This window comes from Parasteatoda tepidariorum, chromosome 12 (genome assembly GCF_982258835.1).
Source record: "Parasteatoda tepidariorum strain Cologne lab strain chromosome 12, Ptep-v5.0, whole genome shotgun sequence".
NCBI classification, from domain to species: Eukaryota; Metazoa; Arthropoda; class Arachnida; order Araneae; family Theridiidae; genus Parasteatoda; species Parasteatoda tepidariorum.
Window position 1 is genome coordinate 55,670,735 of NC_141766.1, and position 27,581 is coordinate 55,698,315.

The 27,581-nt window shown below is 28.2% G+C and overlaps 3 protein-coding genes across 12 annotated transcripts in view; 1 reads left to right on the forward strand and 2 right to left on the reverse strand.

The window, feature by feature from the left end:
- Nucleotides 1-8,235, reverse strand: part of LOC107443371 (uncharacterized) — a 36,260-nt gene extending 28,025 nt beyond the window's left edge. The window contains exons 1-3 of one of the 4 annotated variants that reach the window (XM_016057222.5): nucleotides 7,849-8,235; nucleotides 6,663-6,774; nucleotides 1,478-2,049 (exon numbers count right to left, since the gene is read on the reverse strand). In XM_016057222.5, coding sequence (XP_015912708.3) covers nucleotides 1,478-2,049; nucleotides 6,663-6,750 — 660 coding nt within the window. In that variant the 5' untranslated portion in view covers nucleotides 6,751-6,774; nucleotides 7,849-8,235. Of the gene's footprint in view, nucleotides 1-1,477; nucleotides 2,050-6,662; nucleotides 6,787-7,848 lie in introns of all 4 variants that reach the window. The other 3 variants (XM_016057221.5, XM_016057220.4, XM_071188204.2) reach the window with 3 other exon arrangements.
- A 210-nt stretch (nucleotides 8,236-8,445) lies between these two features.
- On the forward strand, nucleotides 8,446-9,861 carry LOC107443368 (ecto-NOX disulfide-thiol exchanger 1). The gene has a single exon (XM_016057216.4). It carries the CDS (start codon nucleotides 8,446-8,448, stop codon nucleotides 9,859-9,861), a length of 1,416 nt encoding a protein of 471 aa, XP_015912702.1.
- A 4,404-nt stretch (nucleotides 9,862-14,265) lies between these two features.
- The window catches only part of LOC107443373 (neuralized-like protein 2), a 28,677-nt gene continuing 15,361 nt past the window's right edge, over nucleotides 14,266-27,581 (reverse strand). For 6 of the 7 annotated variants that reach the window (XM_016057224.5, XM_071188339.2, XM_043042181.3 and 3 more), the window contains 2 exons: nucleotides 25,642-25,847; nucleotides 15,610-17,495 (listed from right to left, as the gene is read on the reverse strand). In XM_016057224.5, coding sequence (XP_015912710.1) covers nucleotides 17,380-17,495; nucleotides 25,642-25,847 — 322 coding nt within the window. In that variant the 3' untranslated portion in view covers nucleotides 15,610-17,379. Of the gene's footprint in view, nucleotides 17,496-25,641; nucleotides 25,848-27,581 lie in introns of all 7 variants that reach the window. The other variant, XM_071188337.2, reaches the window with a different exon arrangement.

Consider the following 27,581-nt stretch of genomic DNA (forward strand, 5'->3'; position numbering starts at 1 on the left):
TCAAACGTGATGTTTGATACCTTTTTTCAAACCTTAAAAATTCCTCAGTTTCTTCTTCATCATTCACATCAAGAGTTAATGTTTTTTCTTCTCGAAACGAAATTAAAAATGTTGGTAAAATTGATCAATACAACAGTTAATCTACTAGCTTCTTCATTAACATTATAAGAATATCATTAGCAACAAGAAAGAAAATAATACGATACATACATGAAAATGAACTATGCGCAAAGGATGGACAATGTTTGACTAAATTGTAAATAAATTTCTGCACAAGAAGAGAACTCCCAAAACTGTCAGGTTCAGAATGTGGCTAAAATATTGCAAAGATGCCAACTGCTAGCTTTATGGTAAAGATTTTATAAAGTGGTAGAGACTTAAAAATTAAAAGTTGCTGACTTTTAAGTAATTCAGCAGACAGCTTTAAAGGCTCAACTGATAAAACTGGAATAAAGTGGCACTCTTTATATGAAATTTTGAATTATTTATATATAGTGGTAGATAAAATAATTTTAAATCAAATTTACTAACCCAAGAATTAACATTATAAATTTTGCTACTACTAGAAAAATATTAACCACAAAGTGGAACAAGTTGGCACTCCTGAAATTGTAACTCCTGTCAGAAAACATATAAAATTATTTCTACTGCAGTTAGGTTAAGAAATATAAATAAAGATTGGGTATTTTTATAATTTGTTGAATATATGTAAAAATGCCTTGAATTTTGAGCAATGCAGTCGAATGCAGCAGGAACAATCGTAAAGCTGTGTAGCAGTGACTTCAAGGAGGAGAAGAATAATGGGGAACGACGGAGCATTGAGTTCGAGCAGGTGAAGGACAAAGATGAATTGTGAGCACTTTGATAAGACTTTCTTCTAGCAAGGGGCCTTTCGTAAATGATGTCACACTTGGCAAAGGAAGGTGGTTCCTCAAAATGTGACAATTTGTGACAAGGGAGTGGTGGTAAGAAGAGTAACATCCCAAATTTTGATTAAAATAATAAATTCTTTAAATCTGCGTTTTAAATAACTTTATGTTATTTTGTCCCAAAATAGTTTTTGATCTTCTTTGCCAAAATAAGTATTCATTTAAACATTGTTATGCACATAAATGTCCTAAAAATATATTTAAAGCTTAAAAATAAAGCATGAAATATGATTTTTGTTAATATATGGTAATATAATATAGCATGACATGAGAAAAGGGAGGTAGGAAATATGGTGGAATCAAAAATATATAGGGAAAAAAAAGTGTGATATTATAAGTGGATGGCCCCTAACATGATAAATTATTCCCATCAATTTTGACTCACTGAAGTTTCATTGCATAGAATCTTTACCATCTTTGTATAAAGGTGACATCATTCATAAATTAATGACAGTAAGTTTCCTTTTTTGTAGAACATAAAATGATAAATCAAACTTTTTTAACATGTTCCAATACCTTTAAAAAAAAGAAATAAAAAAAGTACGAACCTTACAATTTATCTCTTTCAGTGACTTGATTTCTTGGAGAAGGCACTGGTTTTCCTTTGTTCCACACAAATCATATTGGTAATTATTATCTAATATTGCTGAAGAAAATGGATGGAAATTTTGATAATCAAAGTTTAAAGGCAAAGGGTCACTATTATGTCGCCGATGACTATCCTTATGCAAAAATTTATGAAAATGTTTTTTTAAATCATCAAAAGATAATTGTTCCTTTGAAACAAGATAAAAGTAAGGAGCTTCACATTTTTTTATAACAAATTGCTTGGAATTGCTTTTTAGTTGAGGAATAATATTGTGCATAAAGTTATTTTTACTTCTCTCTAAAATAAGTTCTTTTAAGTCAAATTTATCACAAGAAGTACTATTCGTACTTTCACTTGTACATTCTTTTTCAGCAAACACAGGTAAATTTTCTATTTTATTTTCAAGGCAAAATTCTGGAGTCCAATTAGCAGGCAATGAACCACACGAGGAAATTGAATTTTCTGTGCAATGTTTGTTATCGTTACAATGACTTTCATCAGCTATCTTTCTTCTACTTGAGGGAAATGTTCCTAGAAAATATTACATTAAATTACCTAATTTAGAAAGTTAGATACACAATTCAAGCAAAAAAATGAAGAATTTCTAAACATATATATGTCAGCAAAAAAACATGTCATCAGGGGACACATTGTCTGCCAACACACAAGAACCTTCTTGCCGTCAGTGATAATACCAAAAATTGACTGTGCCCCAAGGTCCCATAATGGATAAACTATATAAGAAGAAGCAATTACAAATTCAAAAATTGAAATGTAAATGCAAAGAAAAATTAATGATACACAAACACAAGTCAAAAGTACACAGTAAGAACTATTAATGAAATGCCCTCATATAAGAAAAATAAATAAAGATAAAGTTACAGTTAGAATAACCAAATCAAAATAAATAAAAATTGCCAAATCTTTAAGAAAATTTTTATAAATATTTCAAGTGCTGATCCCTTTTGAAAATCTTGAAAAATAGTGCAAAAACACTCAATGATAAAAAATTCCAAAAAAGTGCTGCCATCTATATTCTTCAGGAACAAAAAATCCTAAGTTTCAAGGCATAGACCTATTTATCCGGGCTTTAATATCGACCTTCAATATTACCAAAGCAAACGTAATTATTTATTAAAATTAATTATATATAATCTTAAGTAGTAATGACAAAGATAATTGGAGTGGAAATGTGATGCATCTGCATCCGATATCTCACGATTTTTTTTCTTGCCAACCACTTTTAGTGCATTTTATTACAGCCTCTTTCGTCACATGCCCAAAATTGAATCAAATATTGCAACGTTATTACATTTGAAGTTCACTTGTATAAGTCATTTTTTAGCAGAAAACAATCATTTTATAAATGCAGATATATATCAAGTGTTAGCCCTCAAGCAACTATTTTGTTAACCCTTAAAAATGCATCAATGTAGGATATACTGGGCAAATATATTCCAGCCAGTATCTTTTAACACTTAAAAAAATATCAGTACAGGGTATACCCAGCAAATTTATACCTGGCAGTGGCACTAAAACTTAAAAAAATATCAGTTTAGAGTATACTGAGATGTGGTACTAGAAAAGAGAAAAACTAAAAGAACCTGAAAATAGAATTTACGATGTGTATCCTATTCCTATCTTTTCAAAGTACCCGGAAATTATACAGGGTTCCCACTGTTTTAACAAAGCAAAAATTAAGGACTGTTAAAGACACTATTTTGAAAAAATTAAGGATCTTAAAAATAATATGATTGTTTATCATTGAATATACCCCCAGTGAGAGTGCAAATTATTTACCTTTCTTAAAAAATAAAATCAAATCAAATAAAAAAAAATAAAAAAACAATATATAATAGTTATATTTACTTTTATGATGAGCTTTACATAAAGTTATTTCCAGCCAAAACTGTTAATAAGAATTAACTTTGCATAATATTACTAAATAATGTAGCGAAAAACATGAATTAATTTTAAAGCAAGCAAATGTTGAATGAAGAAAAAACAGTATATTAAGTTGCAATGATAAGTGAATAAAATAATTAGTAAGATCTAAGTTTGAATTTTATTATAATAGACATTAATAACAAAAAGTTAGAGATACTTTAATTGAGTAAATTTAAATTTTTATGTAGCAATCTTACGCTAATTTTTATGCCTATCTTTAAGAAATAAAAATAATAGCGTAACAATTTAAAACTTTATAATTAGCAAATATTTAGCATTCTTGTTAGAAGAAAATCATGCATTCTTATTTAATTCGCAGGAATAAAAATATACACAAGTATTTTTGAAATTAATGACTTTTAAAAACCTTGAGCCAAAATTAAGTACTTTAAAGACCCTTATTTTCCAAAATAAAAATTAAGCAGTTTTTAAGGGCTTTTAAGGACCGTGGGAACCCTGTATACCAATCTTTATTCATCGTTTCAGTAAATGCACATCAATAAAAATTGACTTCACAGTCAAATTAAATGTTTTCACATAGAACAAATTGACTTCTTAAAGCACAATGCCCATTTATTGGGTTCTATTAAAAAACAAGTCACCTCTGATTAAAATAGTTCCACAGTCAGATGTATGCCATTCACACAATGGTCATAATTTCAAGCAGATTCTTAACATCACTTCAAAATTAATTTTGCTTGTTGTGAAAAAGCAACAAGATGAACTGGTAGCAAGAAAATGACTTTTATTTAAACGAGATTACGAAGATGACTATTTACATTCTGATCATGAAGAAAAAAAATACTTGCTGTAGAAAAGAATTTCCCAGGAAATTACATCATGATCGAAATGAACAAGCAAGCTTAACTTGGACAAACAATAATGTAAACAAGCAACGTTTGTCAAAACATCTCAGTTATGAGTTACAAAAGAGGTATGCTACTCTTTCAGAAAGAATGACAATCTTGAACAATTTTTACATAGTAGTGAGTTTGAAAAAATTGTAATACAGGGAAGATCTGACATTAGTCAAAACATTTCCAATAGTTCGAATATTCTTAATTTCATCTGGGCACCTTAAAGAAACATACAAATATAACATCCAACATAAATATAACATAACCTTTAAAAAACCAGCTAAATATCTGGCAATCAAACTTGCAATATATCTAGCAGTTAAACTTAAGCACAGATAATGATTTTGCGCATGCACATTGTTTCAAAATTAACGTGAAAATCCACTTCTAAAGAAAATAATTTCTCCCTCTCTCCCAAACATTAGATCATATCCTTCTGCACACACAAGTACAATCAAAACCTCATATTGGCAGTTATTAAAACAGATGTTGGCTAGAAAAAGAGAATCTGGAAAGACAGGTGCAGATGCATAACAATTCATAGCGAAAAAGTGTTTTGCCAAAGTCCCTTACCCACCCTACTTTTAACATATGCAAGAGAAAAATAGACTTCAAGCAATAAAATGTAAAATATGACCCAATCTTGAGGTTCGCATGATTTTGAGGGATATATTCACAGAAATGTAGATAAATATATAGGGCAAAGACATTTCAATTTCAAATTAGAAGATCTACAAAAATTGGAAAACAAATTAGGATGAATAAAAAAATTTTTAATTTAGCTCATTTTAAATCAAGTACAAACATTTCTTTGTAATCAAAGATAATTACAGGCTAAGACGAAATTTGAAAACATGCGAAACTGATTTTGGGAAGAAATAAAAAACGTATATCCTGAAATAGCATTTTGTTATTTCAAGCCATATTTGTAAAACAGAATTTTTGGCTTATGTATAAAAACACAAAAATGAATAGGTTGATTACTGATTGAATATCGAGTTCGGGAATATTGAAAGAATGGCACAAGATTGAAATGAGGATATGATACACCAAACAATTCGTTAATGTAGATCAAAAGGTAAAATGCACACTATAATTTCATTTTTATAAAATACCTGAAGGTAATAAAATGGTTAATAGCAATACAAGTATATTTAAACGTTAATAAAACTCAATAAAAGGGGAATTACATAAAATACCCGATATAGATAAAACGGTGCACATGAGTATTAAATAAGAGTGAATAAAATCAGATAAAACAGTTATATACAATATAAAATACCAACAGCTTGCAGAAATATGAAAACGTAGGATGATGGATTTCACCTAATAAATTCATCATACATAAAATAGGGCTATAAAAAAAGGTAATAAGATGTTGGTAAAAACATGGACAAATGGTTAAAATGTGATGAAATGTAAGTAAAGCACTACAAGTGTCTTATCTTGAAGGAGGTTCTCGTAACAACAGATGGAAATGGGTGAATCAAATAAGGGCAATTCTGAGACGATTAAGCTTTACATCTTCATTACGCAGATCAGGTCTGATGTTAACTGATGTAGTTTAAAGTCTGCAAATAGTACAGATAATATGAAGAAAGTAGTAGCAGATTGAGCTGCAGAGTCAGCCAACTCATTTCCTGATAAACTGACGTGATTCGGTACTCAAGAAAATAAAATGTCAAATTTATTGTTGTAAATAGTGATTAACATATGTTTAATGAAGCATAAAATCCGATGAGTATCTGCAGTTGACGCTCAATGACGTGTATGTCAGATCCTGTACATGACACATTCAGATCGTCAGCATAAAGTGAACCGAATACGGAAGGGGGCAGTATGTTCAAAATGAGCGAAATATGAATTATGAAAAGTATGACACTTTAAACACTGCCCTGAGGAATGTCTTTAGCTTGAAAGAAAAGATCAGAAAATGTAGTGTCCCATTTCACTCGAAAATACTGCTTCAACAGAAAGCTCTGCAGGAAGATGAGTAAATTTCCACAAAGTCTCATGTCATAGAGTGTCCTAAGAATTACATATCACCATGTCCAAGTGATTTAAATAGAGATTTTAATTATGATTTAAATCATACTTACCCTGCATACAAGTGTAAAATGAAATTATGATAAGTGACAAGAGAATGAAAGAAGCAAAATGATACTATTATATAATCTCATAAGAAATTAACTTATATTGTTGCTATTCAGGTTTTCAAAACAAAGAAAAATACCACATAAAAGAAATGAAAACATAAAAAAACAAGACAAAAATTCCCAACTTTTTAGCAAAATATATTATTTTTATAAAAATTAAAAACATTTTTGTTATTTCAAGTACCTGATGATGAAACTGAGAGCTGATCAGAATGTCTACGACGAGGAGGCTTAGGGGGAGGGGATCGAAATTTTGCAGGTAATGTATCCATCTTAGCATTCAAGCAACAAAATTTCTGAAAGAAAAACTATGATACATTAAGTAAAAACATTCTAACCAAAAACAGTCAAACAAATTGTATCAATATGAGATGGAAAAAAAAAGTAGATATACTATTTTTTTTGTTAGAGGACATTTATAACTGTGTTCAAATGTATTTAATCTGCTTTAATATTTTCATGCTATAGAGAAAATTGCAGAAAATAAAATTAGTAAGGCAACCAAACCATATACAACTCTCCTGACGAAACTATTGTGAACATTCCTAACTCCCTCATTGCTGCTACTACATCATGAAGATCAAGAATTTAAATATGTTAATTCATCAATAGTATTGTAGCGATTCTCTTGAAAAACCATCTGGAAAATCTGTTTTTAGCTCAAACCTCCAAATTGTGCCTCTTCAGCCTACCCTGAGAGGCCGTGATAAAGGATTTTTTCCATTCCAGAGAGTATCCCGTCAGCAATCAGTCACCCAAAGTTGTATCATTGTAGAATTTGACTACTTCTTAGATATGAAAGCCTTTCAAAAAAATATTTTGACCACCACTACACATAATCCACCACTACACATATTCACATAAATGTCAGCAAATAAAGAAGAGACTTCCATAACATAATCTGTGGCAGAAGAGCGGTCACGAGAAACTAAAAAAAAAAAAAAAAATCACAGAAAGGGGCCAACTTGAAAGGTATAACTCATAGCCACCAAAGGAGCAGACATTTACATGTTTGTTTGTTTTTTAATTTGCATGTTTAAAATCGGTTTGGCCCCTTGGCGATTGTGGTTGGTGTGATAGATCACGATACGGAAATATTCCCTAAATCAAAATAGCTGTGAGCATAAACTTTGACCAGAGATAATATTCTTGCTCATAATTGTAATTCAGTTATCACTCCACTACCACTTGGAAAATGATGTAAATTTCACTGCATCCGTTAAAAATAAAACTAGTAAATACGCTGTATAACATGGAATGGAATTAAACAATCGCATGTGCTTTAAAGCACAGTAAAACTAAAAAGCTAAGAAAATGAATATTCTAAAACTAACTTTCAAGATGGTATTACGAAAGAATTATAAACTTACTCCGTTGAAAAACTGGAGTCGATTCTCGAAAATTTGAGGGATTCGATAAAAGAGAAATGTCTGCTTCCTCCCATAATCGGAAATTATCAAAGTATTAAGTAACCATTGCAAAAAGTGTTAAGAAAATGGATATTAGTTTTAATACATTTCAAACTATGGCTAAAATATTGCTTCATGCAAGCTGGTACTTGTTAACGTAGCTGTAACAAACAAATATTTTTAAAATAAAATAGCTGCCTTAATTACTAACTAGGAACATTTAATTTCCAAAAAAGAAAACTGAAGAGACATGAAATTTAGTTCATCAAAACATTAATAACCTAGCCCGACTTGTTGATTGATTGTGCGACAGTCTCTTCAGCAAACGCTTGCAGCTCTTTAATCACTGAATGTGCCTTAAGAACCGTTCTTGCTGTCTCTGAAAAATTCTCCACTCAAATTTTCAATTTTCGCAATAGCAATACCCGAATACGCCATCCTGATTGGTGCTATGAAAAAGTTATCATTACACCTCCATTGAAAGAGAAATAAGTCAGAAATAAAAAGTAAGCTAAAAGCAAAAAATATTTATGCATGAATTGTAAAAACTATTGCACAATGACCAATGACCTACTTGGCTTCTTTAAGTTCAAGACCGCCATTGTTTATCTTTCGTTGCCGTATAATTGTAAGCTTAGTGCTGTCGTGAAATATCATATTGAAATGGAAATTGCGGTGAATCCTATACCTTATCCCAATGAGGCTGCTACTTCTACTAGAGTTTTTGTGGAACCTCCTGCCAATAAACTAATGATTCCCCAAATTCCGGAGAGACCAGCTTCACAGGTTGTAATGGTAAGTGGTATACCTGCTATGGTGTCAAATGAAAAGATCAGACAGTTATTTGAACATTGTGGTAACATCATCGATTTATGGAAGAATCATTTGAACAATTGTTTGATTAAATTTGAAAATGAAACTGCATCTTTCAATTCACTTTTAATGACAGGTTTTACGGTTGTGGTTGAAACCGGAATGCGGTACACTTCTCAAATGATTGTTAATTATGCCCTCGAGCATGAAGCGAAAAGACCAGTTATTCCATTTTCTAGAGAGAATTATAATCTGGTATCTCAAAAATTATCTGATGAGAGTACATTAAGTGAAGGAACTAATATTTTGTCTACATGGTTGCAAAACGGAGAATGTAATCGTGATAACGCTGATGACTTTTTTGCTTTACTGCAAATAACTTCTGCATCTGCTGATGTAAAAGGAAAAAGTATGAGAAAAATTGAGGAGACTGAGGCTCAGTTAGATGAAACGGTCTCTGAAATTGGTGATTACTTAAGTGTTCTTGAACAAGTTTTTAACCATGAGAATTTCGATTCCATTCTTGTCAATTTTCCAGAAAAAGAACGTCAGAATCTTATACAATGGAAAAAAGAATTTGAGGAAGCAAAGGTTGAAATAAACAATGAAAAGCAAAAGAAAGCTAGGAATAAGAAGAAGAAACGTTCTGCCCAAAAGAAGGTTGTATTTGAAACTATATCGAGAGAAGAGTTGGTTAAACTAAAACAAGAGAAAGAAGATCTTGAGCTTCAGCTTGATGTTGCAAATCTTGCTTTAGTTAATGAGAGGATCGAACAGCAACATGAAATAAATATTTTGAAACAATCTGTTTCTGCAGCACAAAGGCAATGTGCTGAGTATGAAGCACAATTGGCAGATTGGCGAATCATCCATGCTCAACTGAGAAAACCAAGATCAGAAGAAATTTCAGAAAGTAAGGAAGAAAATAGTTTAAGTAATACAGAGGCTAAGATAGTCACTGAATTGTCTACTTATTTAAAAGAAAGACTTGGAGCCACCCTGAGTGACATACGCAATCATTTGCGACGAAAAGATTTCAATATCACTCCTAAAAATATTGCTCAACTAATGAGAAGATTTCCTGCTCTTTTCAAGCAAGAAAATGTGGGGTCTGATGCAACTAAGAAAATCAAATGGGTTTTTATTGGATGCCCTGTTTAAAAAGAAGTTTAACCTGGTGTTGGAGATTTTAGGACCGTATAAATGTTATCTTTCTATGTTAATCTTTGATTAACATTTAAAATTTCTATTTTTTTTTCTTTTTAAATTTTATACTATCATTTAAATTTTACATTTGAGGGCTTAGTGTAAATAACCAGTTCTCCCTAAGAATAAAGGGCACTCCTTTACTGCTATTAAAATTTATCAAAATGTGTAATATTACGTAATAACTGAAAGTTCAGTTTTTAACTTGTGCTCTTAAACTATTTTGTGAGTATATTTCGCAAAATAATTCTCACTCATTATCAAAGTAATTGAAAAATTAAAAGGTTTTAAAAAATGTAATTAAATGACAATCTCTGTATATAAATTTTCTTCAGAGAAAGTAAACTAAAAAAATTATTAATTGATAAACAAGTTGAAAGCTTTTTTTTTAATATTTCAAACAGAAAATTATGAGAAAATAAACATTTAAAAGTGCAATTTTAAGTAAAAGGTATTTATTTAATTACATAATTTAAAATCATTAACCTATTCCCACCAAATAAAATATATCTCTGGGGCTGAATTTTCTGTGAATTTTAACTATATAACTAGACAACCTAGGAAAAATTAAAGTTACATAATTATCAATAACTAAGTAAATCAGAAGCAGACTTTTCATTAGAAGAGGTGGTTAAGAAAACAACCTTTTCCTGAAAAAAATAAGAAGGTATTTAAGGGATGGTGGTTTATTTTTACAAAAAGAAATCAAGAAGGGCACATTTATCAGATTAAAAGGAGGAGAGTTGCCCTTTTTAAAAACACTAGGGAGGACAGTGAATAACCATTTTTAAGAATTAAATTAACATTTCCTAATAATTCTATAATTTTGATATAAGTTGATTTGTGCAAGATATCTAGAAATATTAATGTTATTGCATTTATAAGTATGATTTAATAGTAAGTAAGGTTTTCACAATTTTAGTTAAAAAAACAAATTTAGAAAAATTTTAATTTATCATTCATAATATGAACATTGGTATATCATTGGCGCAGGGCCAGTACAAATATCACAAATATATTCTCTTTGTTGAATTGTTTTTGTTTGCTTTTTTCAACTGAACATTTTTCTGTTTAATTCGAACTTGAACCCTGAAGGATTGTTTTGTGTCTATTACCTGCACGTTTTTAAATGTGAGTATATTATATAGTAAAACCTGTGGATGTTGACCATTTGTTGTGCATTTCTTCATTCATACAGTGATTAGTCTCTTTTTAAAAAAAAATAATAAATAGTTTCATATATCATGTTCTTATTGTATATAGAAATCATATTGTGCATTTTATTCGCATAATTTTTATATTTTATCAATTTAAATTAAAATAAGATAATTTATTTAATATGACTGTTTTAATTCTATTAAGTATGTATAACTTTTAAGATAAATTGTAGAATAAATTTTGATTTTTAAAATTAATTATTAAGCTAGTCAGTTAAGAATAATAGATATGCATATTTTGTAAGTTATGCTATCCAGCTATTTATTAAAAATATTTTTTTCAAATATCAATGCAATATTTTAAAATTTATTTTGTTAATTTGAAGCCCTTGTTGTTTTAAAACTTATAAGCCGAAGCCTGCAATAGTTTGTCATATAGTAAGTTGGTCAAAGAGTATCGGTTAACTTTCAATAATATTTCACTAATTCAGTGAAAATTTAATTACAAAACTTAATGTTATGAAAAGATTTCTGGAAAGTTTCTTTTTCTGGTCAATGTATGAAATGATTAGAATAGCATTTAATTATACCCCTATTTGATTTATTTGAGTGGTTAACATACATGATAGGCAAGTGGTCAGGTTACAAAGGTTTTTCTCCTTATCATAATAAATTTCATTTTTGTTAATAGCAGTCATATTTGCCAGTTTCACTGTATTAATATTCGGTTTAATGATCAAGTTTATGTAAAAGATCTGATTGGATGTAGAATATTTTAATGCTATTTGTGATTGTGTTATTTCTAAAGCATTTATCATGTTGAGATTTATGAATATGCTTTATTGAATATTGTGCTTTCCATGTTAATCTGAGACCCAATGTTTACAAAGCCTGCAAAGTTTGCTTCTTGTAATATCTTAAATGTTAGCACTGATTAGAAGCAGTTGTGTAATATTTTTCATTAGTATAAATTATTTCATTGTTGAAATATTTTAAACATTGTATAAATATTAGATATATAATCTAAAATACATTTTTTCTTCATATTTTTATTATTTTTACTATTTTATGTGGTTGGTGTGGATAAATTAGAATATTTTACTTTATTCAATTTTTGGTGAAATCACAATAAATTGCTTTCTATTTATGTTTTACTTTAATTGTTCGTATAATTACACACTATATCTTATCTAAAGTTTTCATATTTTTCCCATTCATGTTAATTATTTAGTAAGATAAATAATTTTACAAAGGGGAAATGATCACTGCCACAGATGTTTTAATTCAAAAGCTTGAAAATATTTTCATGCAATGAATTTTTTTTCCTTATTAATCTTAAGTTTTTAAGTAGAAATATAAGAAACAAAAATGATGAAATAAATATGAATCAAGATTAAAAATTAAATTTACGATCAAAATTACGAAGATTTAAAATTTGTTTCTTAGACAGTTTTTATTTTGTTTGACATTGGAATATTAATATGAAGTTTCATTATGTACAATTTAAATCATTCAATCTTGGTTCTACTTTGTTATTTACTGCATTTCAAGATTACCTTTTACTGACATCATTATCTTTTAAAATATCTACTATGTAACAGAATTTTTTTCAGACTATGCACAGTTCATATTTGAATATTACATCTACTTTGTAGGAAACTAATTTTAATATTAAGATTTAAAAATTTCATAGTTTTGTGCAAGATTCTTATAGCATAGTGTTGTCTTTATATATATAAGATACCTTGTTTCTTAGAAAATTGCAAAATGATGGTATACGGAAAAAAACCCACTTTTTTTTAGCTTTGTGCAATTACTTAGCACACTGCACCAATTTATTTTAAAAGTGGTTGATTTTTGATTATGTCTAGAACAACTTACATAAAATGATTTCAGAATTTAATATTTCTGTATAAAATTTTATGAATTTTCCTGAAACTTCACTTCATTCATCAGATATTTTGCAAAGTGTGTAGTTGGTACAAAAAAAAAAATAGGCGACCATCATCAGAAAAAGAAAAGCTTGCTTTTAAGGTCTATTCTACACATTTATAGAAATAACTATACATGGTTAACTCTTTTAAAAATTCTGTTTAATACTCCGAAATAAGCTTACAGCTACTATTGTTTACAACACATTTTAATTACCTTTTGACAAACATATTTATAGTTTTAAAATACTGCATGAAATTGTTTCCCATTTATTTTCAGGCTTTTTCACAAAGGTTCTGTTATTATATGAGCATGATTTTTCTGAAAGTGTGAGATTTAAGAGAAGTATATACATTATTTATAAAGTATTTTTTAAAAAAATTAGCTCCATATTAATTTATCGTCTATGATAAATTAATATGGAGCTATTGTTAGATAAATTCTTCTAAAATAATTTTAGACAATGTAAAAACATTAAGCAGATGACCCTTCAAAATATCAGGACAAAAACATTCTTTTCAATTTACTGTTTAAAACAATATAATAAAACTTCACAAGAAAAGCTGAAAAATGCATATTTTCCTCAATCTTAAATTGTTAATAAAACAAATTATATTAGAAAATTTTTTTTAACTTAATTTATACTCTTATTAAACTATTAAGAGCAGAAATTTTTCTCAAATTTATGTGTTCTATCAATAATATATTTTTAGTTCCTCTTCTGTGACTGTTGGGGGCAGGAGTGACCTAGAAGTAAAAATTAACTCAAATGACAGTTAAAATACACTATCAACAACACATTAGACATTTTTATTTTTGAAAAAAAGTTATAAATATTGTTTAAAAATAATCCATTTAGAAATGCCTGGAAGAGACAGGAATGGTGGTGCAACAATTTTCCATAAAACTTTAGTTTTAGGCACTCCTTGTTTTCCTGGCTCTGGTCTGGAGGCTAATAAAATCCCTTGCTAGACTTACTAATAAAATTTATTTGTCCATTATCAAAAATTAAAGTCAGAGACAACCGAAACTAGAATATGTCTGTTTTTTATGGAGTTATTTGTGCTTTATTTCATTTTCAGTTTTATTCATATATAGAACAAAGTATAGCCTTTCTTCATTCAGAATAATTAATATGAAATAAAAGATGTAGTCAGATTACAAACCACTTGCAATTATATATATATGTTTTTAGTATGTTTGGGCAAGCACAAAAAGAAATTTAGGCGTCAAGGTAAATGAGATAGGCATAAATAATAGTTACATAAAATCAAGGAAATTATTTTATTTACAATTGAAAGATATACATGTTTTAAATTATTGCAGATTTTTAAGGAGAGTGCATCGTGCATGTACATAACAATCAATAAAAAATTTTAATTGCAGTTTTCTTTCTGAAGACTTATTTCAAAATAAATAAAAACTATTATTAAATAAATGATCGGCAATCAATTCAAACTGCATAAGCTATCAACAGTGTGTTTACTGAAATATTTGTAAAAATGAGGTATTTGAAACTTAGGTAAATTCATTGTAATTCATTATATAATAAATAAGATAATATAATAAATAAAACTAAAAATAATTCCATATAACAATAAAAAGAATTCCATTTAATAATCCCAAATACGAAAAAAATATGTTCTCCAGTTTAAAAAAAGCAAGTTAGAAACTAGAGAAAAGGCATAAAGTATTATAACAAAATATTTAACAGTCATGTTACTTAGGCATATTTGTGTGAAAGTTTCCTTGCTGAGCTGTTTTAATGCATAGCTAAAAACTGGCAACTAAAAAATGTAAGTAATAAAATAGATTGGTTTTGGTGTAGCATATTTTTTTTTACCTATTTAATGTTATTGATGCGGTATTTTTCATTGGTTTTGAAACAATTTGTAGTGATGACTGTTTTATAATTTTCTGAATCTCAATGAAATCATTAAAATATAAGTTACTTCTAAATACAGATTAAATAATTAACTACTCTGCAATGACTTCAGACCAGTGAAATGAAATAAACAGAGTTTGAATTTTATAACCTTGCTGGTCTTGTGATTAAAAAATGATAGTGTATGACCTCTTAAATGATAGATGTGTAGCTACATAGACTGGATATTTTATATGAGTAGAGAGCGCCAGTGAAAATACTAACCAGTAATTAAAATATTGAACTTGTGATTTGAAAAGTTGTTGAATATCAATTCTTTATAAATGTAAGATTTGATAAAATCCCAGCAACTCTTATTTTAAGTTTTGTATTTTATCTAATGTTACCACAATTAAAACTCAAAGAAAAAAAAAATCAGATTTCTCACTAATGCCAGAAAAATTAAATTTTGAAATAAGGCTCAGGAAACCCCGGGTAAAATGACTGTTTTGAAGGAAATAAGAACAAAACTATAAGAAATTGGCTCAGATTGGAAAATAAATCATACCACTGATTTTTAAATATCATTTAATGCTTACAGTATTTGCAGAACATCTTTTAACAGAGATAACGTAAAAACATTTGACTTAGGTGAAATATACCTGGGCAATAATGTTAAATGTTTTTAACATGATGATTGATTTAAGTTATATTTGGCTGGTGAAAGAGTTTTTTTTAATTAAAAATTGCATTAAAAATGTGTGGAATGTGTAAATTACATTCATACATGATTTTAATTAAGTTTCTAAATACAAATTTTATCATAAACTACAACATTGAAATTTGAATAGCTACATCACTTCAACTTAAAGCATACACAAAATATAATGGTTTCACCCCAAGCATTTATTAATATAAAAACTTCTATTTACATGCATTTCCTACACGTAAGCTTTCAAATTTTTGTTTAAAAAGTATTTATTTATTTTGAAATTGAAATGTAATTTGAGCTTGCAGGTTGTAAATTATAATTTTATAGCGTTTAGAAAGTTATTTTTTTATGAGGAAGGGGCGTATTTCAAAAAAACTTTTTCACCAGTCTCAACCTAATATAATTTTACACAATGAAAAAGCTCATATACAGTGCACAAAAAAGAGGACACAATGAAAAATTGTTAATATTGAATAATTTTAGATCTAATGAAAGGATCTTCGCACACTAAAAAGATATTTTAATGGTTTAAGGGCTATTAATATTAAAAATGCCAATTTATTGAGATGCATACAAAAGTGTCATTTTGGGGAAGAAACAATTTTTCTCCTAAAAATAAATTCTGATTTCGATGGGTGTAGTCATAATCTGGAAAATATAGTTTTTAGTTATTTGTTATAAATTTAAAATTTTTAAATTGTAAAAATTATTACATAATCTTGGAATTATGTAATTTTAAATAACAAAAACTTAATATTTAAATAAAACTAGGCCAGAAGTTCTCAAAAAAATAAAATATGAAAAATGCTAATTTTTTTTTATTTTGGCAGAACTACTCAACCAACTTTATTTCAAGTTGCATAATATTAGTAAAGCTATTAATACTTTCAAATTCAAAAGTTTGGAAACATTACATTAAATAATAAATTATTTTTTACACGTAATTATTTTTGGAAAGAAAGTTTTATTATTGCATTGGAGAATTTTTTTATTAGCATAAAAAGTTCGAATCCGATATGAAATATGCAAAAAGTAATATTTACAAAATGGAGTTCAAACGTTTGGCCTCTAAATTGACTAAACTATTGGAACTATTGTCTGCACTGTAATTAACATAATTAAGATGCACCTCTGTATGTGAAAATTTGACTATTAGGTTAAAAGTTAATTGTGGTGTAATTTTTTGGCACACTATGTAAGAAATTTTTAAATAGAAATTAACAAAAATTTTAAAGTAATTTTGCATACATACATTTTTAATGATATTTATATTTAAGTGAATCACACAAAATATGTGCATTATTAGAAGCGTTTTTTAGACTATGAATTTTTTATAAAGTCTTCTATTGTTATTTGATGATGATTACTGAATCTATTATGAATAATTTATGTTGAAACAGCTTTTATGACATAAAATAAAATAATTTTTCATATCAAATTAAAACAAATTGATATGTAGTACAATGTAAAACATATTTTATAATAAGATATGTTTAAATAATAACTAAACTATAAACATTTTTTCCCGCAAAACTGTACAGGTATCACAGAGTATCAGTGCTTACAATAACAATAAATATAAATAAGAAAGAAAAATGGGTTATATAGATTTAAAACAAAACAAGAATTTAGTTTTACGTATGGTTTGATTAAATGTTTAGGATAAGTTTTAAGTCTCTAACAAAACTATATATACATCTTTATATTTATAACCATTAAAAATTTGAATTTTAACAAAATGCAATTTTTTGCAGACTTTTAAGCTTCCTTCTGAGTTACAAGAAAATAATCCACATGTCTCATTTCCGTCAAGATTTATAAGTTAAGAACTGGATTAGTCGCTTAGGTAGGGGTAAATGGAAGACTTTTGAGTGAGACACTTGTTGAAGGATTTTGTCTCTGCATGCCATTTTCAGTGAGGGAACTGAAAACAGAAAGACAATAAAAATTACCAATGAATTTAGGACATTAATAGAAGAAAAGTACAATGTGTTTGCATTTCTTTTTCGCAACTGACACTATAAAATTTATGTTTCCAATTTGATATTGCAAGCATTATTTTTCATAAATGTAGGAACATCGACAATTTTTACTTTTCATAAAAAGTGTTTAACAAATTAAAAACTTTATTGTTCCTTTAATGGTTGCATAATTGTAAAGAAAATAGTCATAAAAAAGGCTATTTTTTAATTTAAGAAAATTATAAGAAACTAAGTGTATGTACAACATATGTATTTATTTTTAATTTTTCGGTCAATTTTTAGCTCACATGTTTCATGAGCACTGACATCAAGTTTAAAATAAACTATTTTTAAATACAGTAGAACCTCGATTATCCGAGCTAATTGGGACCGCTAGTACCTCGGATATCAGAAATCTCGGTTAATAGAAACTGTATCTAAAAACTCACCTTGCTCGCTAATTCAACATCGTTTGAAATAAAAAACGTTTTTTAAATGATAAAAATAAACATATATAAAGTTATGTTTGGCAGTTCAACAAATTTAAAAAGGAAATTAACTACTAGTAATAAATTTTAAACAGAAAATGGAATTTTTTTCTTAATTATTCTTAAAATTAAACTAAAAGATGCATTTTTAAAAATAACACAAATCTTAAGAAATTATTTTTTTAATGAATTTAATATACATTAATTTGTTAATTTTGCATTACCATTTCCTAAAATATTCTGTTACCTTTGTTGCAAAAGTGCATTGTTACAAAAGTACAGTCCGATAACACATTGCACCTGGTGGAAACAAAGCATTGTTTGCCACTGTTGATTTCTGAGGGTGCTGTAATATTTCTTGGAAGTTGAGTATTTTCGGAGGCAGTAGAGCCGGGCAGTGAACTAAAATGCGTGGTCATTTTTAGGGCTCATTCCACTCAGGAAAATTTGCCATAAAAAATTACCTTAGGATATTCCTATGAGGATTTGCCTACGGTAAAACTTTGCCTTCAACTTTTGGCAAATTGTTGCCATAAGTATATATGGGAAATAAGTTTGTGGTAAAAGTATATGGTAAAATGTTACCATAAGCAATGTCTTGCAGGAATATCCTATGGTAATTTTATATATACCAAATTTTTTCCATAAATTTATAGTTTTTAAATTATTTATTATAGTTCATTAATTACTGTTCATTAATTATGGTTTATTAATTTATATATAGAACAACAATGAACAAGAGTTATTGAATTACAGAGACCACTTTTCGCAATGATTATACTACAAGAATATCAGGGGGGAAAAACATACTTTATTATTGGCTCAATTAACAGAAACCTCGGTTAATTGAGGTTCTACTGTATATTACAAATAGTTTGGTGCTATCACTTGGATTAGTAATTGAGAGATAGATATGATTTGGGGCATAAGAATTATTTGACGCTTTTTGGCACATTACTTTTGAAAACTTGAGCCTGGAAATATCAAGAAGAGAAATAGAAGGCACAATCCTCCTTTCCATGATTTTGACAGGGCGAGAAGGGAGGAGTTAGAAGTTAATCAAAGGAATTTTATTTGGTTATGGGTCAAGGAAGCAAAATGTTTTAGAAAAAGGAAAGAAAAATCATTTACTGAATCTAAATTGCATGTCAAGGAATAAATTCACTGTGCCCAAATTCATAATAGTATATAGATTAAAACAAATAATAAAAATATAATAACATATTAAACTAAAATATAATTATACTTTAAAATACAGTTCCTATATTTTAAAGATTGCAACAGATTAGAACATAATTCTTTGTATTAAAAGATATAGAAATAAATTTTTAAAAATTTTACATATGTTATACCTAAGAACATGACCCAAGGTACAATAGGCTTTACTGTCCCAAGATATAATCACTACGTAGTTTGAATAAAACCAAAACTGTGATCAGTCTTAGTGGACTAATATTAACTTCCGATAACTTAAAAATTTCTTTTCCATAACCAAATAAAATTTAGATGAATTGTTTTATAAATTAATGTTAAAAAAATGAAAGTAGAATGCAAAGGAAACTTTCTTTTAAATGATAAAGTTTATGCTCTCTCAATAACATATTAAGGTGATTTTGTCTTTTGCCAAAGACAATTAAGAAAAATTTATCTTATAATTAACTTAATGTAGATAATTTTTACATCAAGACTTAACATTTAAGTATATAAATCAATGACCAGCAATGAATAAACTTTAAAAATAAAAATTTAGTGAGAGTTTTAAATTGTAATTGCATGGAAAAACATAATTACTGTCACCTCACAAAAACGCTTTAAAAACACATCAAACATGTATTTAATCATGTCATCAAACATGCAATATAGAAAATATTTAACTTTTTTCAATGAATCTGGAATTAATAAGTAAATATAGACAAACATTTTAAATAATATTTCATTGAAAATTTAAATAATATTTTTTATGGCAATATTAGATTATGTCTAGAATTTGGAAGAAATATTCAAGAATTTTTTAATCAATTTTAAATTTTTTATTGTAAAAACATCTTTGTATCACTTTTATCATTATTATCTAAAGTAAGATCACATTTTTTAGCAAACGCATAATAAACTAAAACCAAAACTCTTGCTTGTATTTTTAAAATTTGCTTATGTACCAGGACAGAGATGACAATAAACTGGAAAAACACCATTTTTTTTTCAATTGTAAGATATATATTTTTTAACTCCACCATTTGCTCAATAATAATTTTATAACATAATAGATATTGTTTGATTTAAACTTTTAAATATAATTTGGATATTTCATCTAAAAATTTTTTGTTTTAAAAATAAGTAAAAAATGGCTTTGGTGGCATTTTTTAAAAAGGAAACATAATTAAGTTTTTTGTATATCTTCTGCCTGCAACCAATTAAATTTTTTATCCAAACTACCACGTAAATTTCAGTTAGCTTTTTACTAGAGTAAGGGTAGAAGTTTTATACTTGATCTTCTTTTTATCACCTATATTTATACAATTTTTCCAAAATTAAGAAACGTCAACAAGTAATTAAAACTGAACTCACAAATTTCTATAATACTTTTTAAAAAAATTATTTTCTAAAGTAACTAATATCTTATTTATAATCACAATATTTTAAATAAAAACTAACAATAAAAAAATTAAAATTACAAAATTCAGATATTATTTTTGTTAAAATTATAACTTAAAGCAATTATGCAAACATTTTAAATTATTCAATTCTTATTAAGAGTAAAAAGGGAACACAAAAATGTGAATTGAACTTCAATTAAAAAATAAAAATACAGTAAAAATTTGAAAACAAAAAATTCTTTTTAACCATTCAGAGATACTTCACTGAGTTAATATTTTCATTTTATAATCAAACAATCGTTGGAATACAAAACCGAATACCTTCATAACTATCTAAATATTTATAAGTTGATTTTTTAATTTTCTCTCAATAATAATACAGTAGAGAACCAATTATCAAGGGATGCTCAGGATCATCGCTATCCTGGATGTCTGAATTTCCTGGTTTTCTGGATCGACCAAAAAGTGTCCTTAATTGATGTTTTATTGAACCCAAATTAGAAGGAAAAGGTGTAATGCATAAAGTAAGAGAAAAAAGAAAGATACTCCTAACTTTAAAAAGAAAAAAGAAACGGTAGAAAAATAACATTTAAAAGAATAAAAAAATTTGCAAGTTTAGACAAGAAAAACAAGTTTAAAAAATACAAAATTCTTGTATTTATTTCTTAAAAATAATTACAATTCCTAAATTAACTAATATAAACAAAACCAATGGTTAAATAACGCAATATATTTCATACCTAATTATACGGGGGAAACGATAAAATAAAAGGAAACACTTGAAAATTATTGAACCGAAACGATAGTTAAAAAAGGCACTAGCATAAATATTAAAACCCGGAACAAGGCAAGATCAACGGAATTTAAAAAGAAAACCTAATGATAAAATTTATGAATAAAAAGAATTAATTTATTGAGTGCGAAATTTATCGTGAAAAGAAAAAAATATAAAACGTAGTGGAATCAGATAAACAAAACAGCAATCTGCTTCATAAAATAATCCTATGTTTAATTTAATAAACAATTCTCCTTTTTTTTTGTTGATAAAAACACGATATTTAATTACAGCAGATGTAATTCCACATCAATAAAAACTTGCAAATGATACCGCACTTCCAAAGAATGAGAATTTATTCAGAAGAAAAAGATTTTATTTTTATTAATTGATGTCAAATAGATAAATATATTTTTTTCTTTCATCTTCTGTTCACTGATATGCATGCAATGCATTTTCCCCACCCCCCTCGTAAATCAAACAGAAAACGAAATCAGCATGCCACACCCTTGAGCTTGATTGACGGCCTAAAGGAGAAAATAAAACATTCCTGCCTTCAAGGTCACGGAGGAAATGACATTTCTCTGGGTAAACGGGGGGGTAAAATTCTCCCCTTCCTTACATTTTCCTTTACTCAACTTCAAGGATGAGTTCAATTTCCGCTTTTTTCATAATCGTTCTAGTTTAAAATGGCGGGAAAATCGATCAAAATTTTTTCCGGTTATCTGGATACCGGATAAATGGTTCTCTACTGTAATAAGATCATTAATATTAATAAGACATAAATTTTTACTTAAGTTTTAAAATTTTGTATCCATATGTTTACTAACAATATTCTTATTGTAAAATAATAATATTCTTTTAAAACAGTTTAAAATCTGACAAAAGAGGAACTAAATATGTAATAACATAACTAAACAAATCAAACACATTTAAGGTGTCCCATATAGTAAAGTTATTATGTACCCCTTAGGAATTGCTGCCCTTTTAAGTACATATCAGGGTAGGGACAGTAATCACAAAATGATAGTTTTAACCAAATCAATGAAAAACTATTCCATTTCTTTAATTGAATTATCCATATATTATAAGAGTTATTACATTTTGTACAAACCAAAAATTTTTCTTTATTTGCTTGCGATTTCTTAGAAGAAAATCAGGAAACCCTTATTAAATTTAATAAAGTCACACACAGATTTTTTAAGATGATATTTCGTTTATTGACCCTAAAAGAAACGGTACTGCAATTAAATTTTACTGTTCTGTAGAAAAAGAGTGCTCTTTGTAATCTTGAAGTTATATTGTATTCGACTAGAACCATTTGTGGTGTTTCGTCGGCACTTTTCATACTTGGGGCAGTAATTAAACTGAAGTTGGGAACACATAGAAAAGAATGTGTAGAACAAAATATTCAAACTATTATTTTAAGTAATAATTATTTTAACTCAAGTAGAAAGTCATACAATATGTATGCATTTATCTCTGTAGCACTTTCATAATGTAGAAATTTACTTGGTAAATAAGTTTACAGCAATGAGTTTCTAATCCTTAAGTCCAAAGTTTACTTTCAGAAAACTCTAGTAATGAAAATTTACAATTCAGTCCAGAAACATAGGACATTTAAGACCCAGAATTTGATGGAACATATAGAGAACAGAAAACCAACCAGTCAGAACTCGAAAATCTTGTTCGTGATCTAAATGTGTCAAAGAATCAGGCAGAGCAGTTGACTTTCATATTGAAGGATTGAAATCTCCTTTAGAAGGGAACTAAAATCTGTTCTTATTCAACAAGATTTTCAATGCTTGTTCTTCACAGAAATCAATTTAGGATATTGTACTGATGTTCATTCTTTACTAAATGGATTAGAAGACAGTAATGGTCCTAAGAAATGAAGGTTGTTTATGGATTTTTCTAAACTTAGTTAAAAAGTCATGTTTCTTCATAATGAAAATTAAAACTTTTCATTTCTCTTGTTTATGCAAACTATATAAAAGAGTCTCAAGAAGATTTGCTATCTGAAATACACCAACAATATTCTTGGAATATATATGACGATTAAAAGTTACAGTATTTTTGTTAGGTTTAGTCAGGATAAGCAAGGAAGATAGCAGAGATCGCAAAAATCCTGTTGTCAAGAAAATAATGAGTTAAAAGAAATCCAATACCTGCAAAATATAATTTCTCAACTGCTCATAAATCTAAACATGCATATCGTACTCCCAGGCATATTAAACTGGAATTAATTCAACATTTTGATAAGATAGTAGATAAAAGTGGTTGAGTAAGAGTGGAGTAAAAATGAAGCGCATATATTTTAGTATGCAAGTAAAGAGGCTTATAAAGGATAATGACTTTCACAAAAGTGAATAATGTTGAAAACGCTGCATATAAACCATTTAAGAAGATTATAAGTGAATTTCTTGGCAATAGCAAAGCTGAGATCTATGGAGAACTGGGTACAGAACTCTTTTAAAATTATGAAGCTCCGGGATGTATCGTGTCCCTGAGAATACATTATCTGAATTCACATTTGGACTTTTCCCATGAAAAGCAATGGGCATGGCGAGTAATTTCAATAAAATATTTCAACATTAGAAAATTATTATCTAAAAAAATGAAAACTATGCATCCTTGAATAAGACTATTGCTGGATACTAAAAAAGAATATTCTTCAAACAAAATAGAGTAGAAAACACAAAAGAGAACCAATTATTTGGAATGTTGGGGACCATTGCTATCCTGGATGTCTGAATTCCCCGGTTTTCTGGATCGCTAAAAAATTTTTTAATACAGCTCAACTATACTTCTACTTTAATATTGAATAAAAAAAGTTCTATTTAGCCGTTTTAGTATTTCAATTAAAAAAGTTGTATTTTCACTTCACTCTTCTTACTTTATTATATTTATGTCGTAAAGCATAGAGATATATTTTTCTTGCAATTTCCTTACCACCCTTTTGCTGATATTTCCTCCTCGAAAGTCGGAGAGAAAAATGAAATCATTAATTTCATCTGATGTTGTTTAAGAGATGCTGATTTCGTTTTAGAAATAAAAAAATAACAAACATAAATAAAACAAAAAGAAATGGTCAAAATTCTTCTATTCTACCCCACAATCAATCTCGCAGCGACTGATTTGAGGAAAATATCTTTCTCTGCTTTGCACAGTCCCCCTTTCCCCACAACTACATCATTCCATTTCGCTTCCAAGAATCAAGAGTTAGACAGGCAGCTGTTGGTTTTTCTGTAGGGCAGAGAGAGCTGTTTGTCAGCATTCTGTTTGCGAACTTGCTCCTACATATATTATATATTATCCATTTTAGGTCACATTGCACGATTTTAAATAATAAACTTTTGGCGCATCTTGTTAAAACGTGGATTTGATTAAGCATGTCTATTCTAGAGTTAAGGTTTTTTTTAAAGATTAAATATTATAGGAATTAAAACTTTTAATAAATTTAGTGGTTTTTGGAAAAATTTTGTCAGAATTGGGTGGCAATGAAGGGGCTGAAACTATTTACAACAGCCAATAATTTGGTTACAGAAAGCTTTTTCATTTATATTTTGGGTTCATTTCATTTTATCTGAGTCTTCCACTCCTTTATATTTGATTAAACGAGGAGAACAAGAATCACCTCTACTTCAAGGGTGACTCAGCAGTTCTAGTTCAAAAATGGAAGGAAAACAGAGCAAAGTTTTTCCCGGGTGTCTGGAAACTGGATAAAAGGTTTTATATTGAACAGCAAACTATATTCCTAAATTATTGATTAAAAAATAGATCTATTTTACCCAATTACATATTCCAAATAAAAATTTGTGATTCCACTTCACTTTTTTTTTGCTTAATTATATTTACATAGTGAAATAGAGCATTGTATTTTTTTATTACATTTTCACATTTTGTTCATTAATGAGCATGTGTAATGCATTTCCCCCTCGTAAATCAAAAACCCATTCCTGTCCCTCTACTCAACTTCAAGGATGACAGGAATTTCCACATTTCGCCTCAATCATTCTAGTTCAAAATTGTAGGAAAACCCAACAAAATTTTCATGGTTTTTTGGATACTTGATAAAAGGTTCCGTACAATAGTTGAAAATTAGAGCAAAATGTTCCATAACAAACAGCTATTCGAATTCATTTAACACACAAAAAGTAACATTTTGCTGATCAGAGCTATTTGCTAATGAATCTAGTTGGGATGTTTTAAATATTTACATACAATTAAATGATTAAAAAAATATACTTACTACCAACTGTCTGAATTATGCGAACTTGTTTAGTGGTACCATAAAGGTCAATGACAGCATATAAAGGACCTCGTCTGTAAGGTATACCAGTAGCACATGGCCCAAAAACATCTCCATTTAACAACATGTACATCTCAGCAAAGTTATTTCGTATCACATATGTTACACCAATACGACTTCCAACATCTGCTGGATACATGTATTTTCTAAAACAGAAATTAATAATTTTTAATTGTGTTCAACATATAACCTGATGTCAATATATTCTTTATAACAGTTACTCAATTTCATTAAAAAAAATAATTAAAAAGAAACTAAGCTCTTATGGATGAAATATAAGATTGCGAAACTGGAATTGTGAACAATTTTGATTTTTTATATTTAGTACATTAGATAAATTTTGTATAAAGAAAAATAAAATAAAACAAGCAAATAAAATATATTCATTTAAAATTTCTACATTTTTTTTTCTCACTTGACATAATTTTACAGCATTATCAAATTTGAAATCTCAAACAACATTTACATTTTACTCTTTAAATTCAGGTCCTGGCTCTGATATTAAGAGTTAATATTTCTAACAGTTTTACTGCTAAGTCATAGATGTTTTCAGATGATGAAAAAAATCCTGTTAATTTCAGGAGTGAAAATTCGTCTGACTGATTTCTTAGGAGTATTTTGAATTTCAATGCATGATTTATGCTAGCATTAGAGTTAAAAAATACCTTTGAGTATACTTGTTCTTAAGTGTTAAGGCTGTGGTTACTGAAAAATTTTCAAAAATTCAAATTTATTCTTGAAGAAAGTTGTGCGAGAAACTTCATAAATTTAAATCTTTTATCACTAATTGCAATAAAAAATTTTATGAGTGAATAATATGAAAATTAAATAGTATTAAAATTTGCACTGTATTGATCGTGAGTTACATTCTAGTTTTCAGGTCTGAATCATGAAATAAGATTGACAATCATGCCTGATCAGCTGAATCTACAACGGTATTAAAGTTCTAGGAGATGTCATAAAAAATATGACATTTTTCATTCATTGGGAGTGGTAACACTAAGCTTATGAGTAAAGTGAGTCACAACTGAACAATCTCTCAAGCACTCATCTCTTACCAGTTGATAAATTTATTCATGATGCAATTAATCAATGATGCCAAGTCTCAATGTTTAAAGGAAACATTGACTTTCTTGAAATCTTTGCTGTTACTAACCAAGATAGCAACCAATACCCACTGTCGTTTAAGGTCTTATGATTTCTGCAGAAGTCCATATTTTGAAGATCAAGAATCCAAATCCATTTATGCGCATTAAATTGTGCATAGTAATTAATTTATGCACAGATGCATAAAATAATTAGCATATTTAAGGTTAAATCTCAAATCAAGATGGATTTTCAGCATGCTGATTCTGATCAGCATACTGATTTCAGTAGTCTGATCATTTGCAGAATTAGATAACATAGACCCATGGAAATTCTTAAATTTTGCGGATCTTTTTTAAAATGGTTCACCACTGTGCATGGTGAACCATGTTCAAATTCCAGTGATTTGAAAATCAAATGTTACAATCTGTATTCACAAAACTGAAAAATCACACATAGGGATTAGTATTCTTCATCCATCAAAATGATAGCTTAGATCAGTATGATAGAAAAGAGCCATCTCAACAAATTGTAACAATTTAGCTCAATCAGACACTAGGTTTCACCATCTATTGATGACTATGATTTTAAGATTTTTTTCTCCACAGAATCAATCCATCTGGTGTTTAGTCTTCTCTTTTTTGATTTACCAGTACTTTTTCCATAAGTCAGCTTCTTAACTGAGTCACCATCATCTTATACACACAATTTAAAAATCCTATGGATGTGTTTTCTACACTAGGTAAGGCTGCAAGCTCCATATCGCCTATACTTCCGGGCTACTGTTTCTGTGT

Bases quoted from the DNA above. Each gene is read 5' to 3' on its own strand.
- LOC107443368 (XM_016057216.4), top strand. From the start codon at position 8,446: ATGACCAATGACCTACTTGGCTTCTTTAAGTTCAAGACCGCCATTGTT.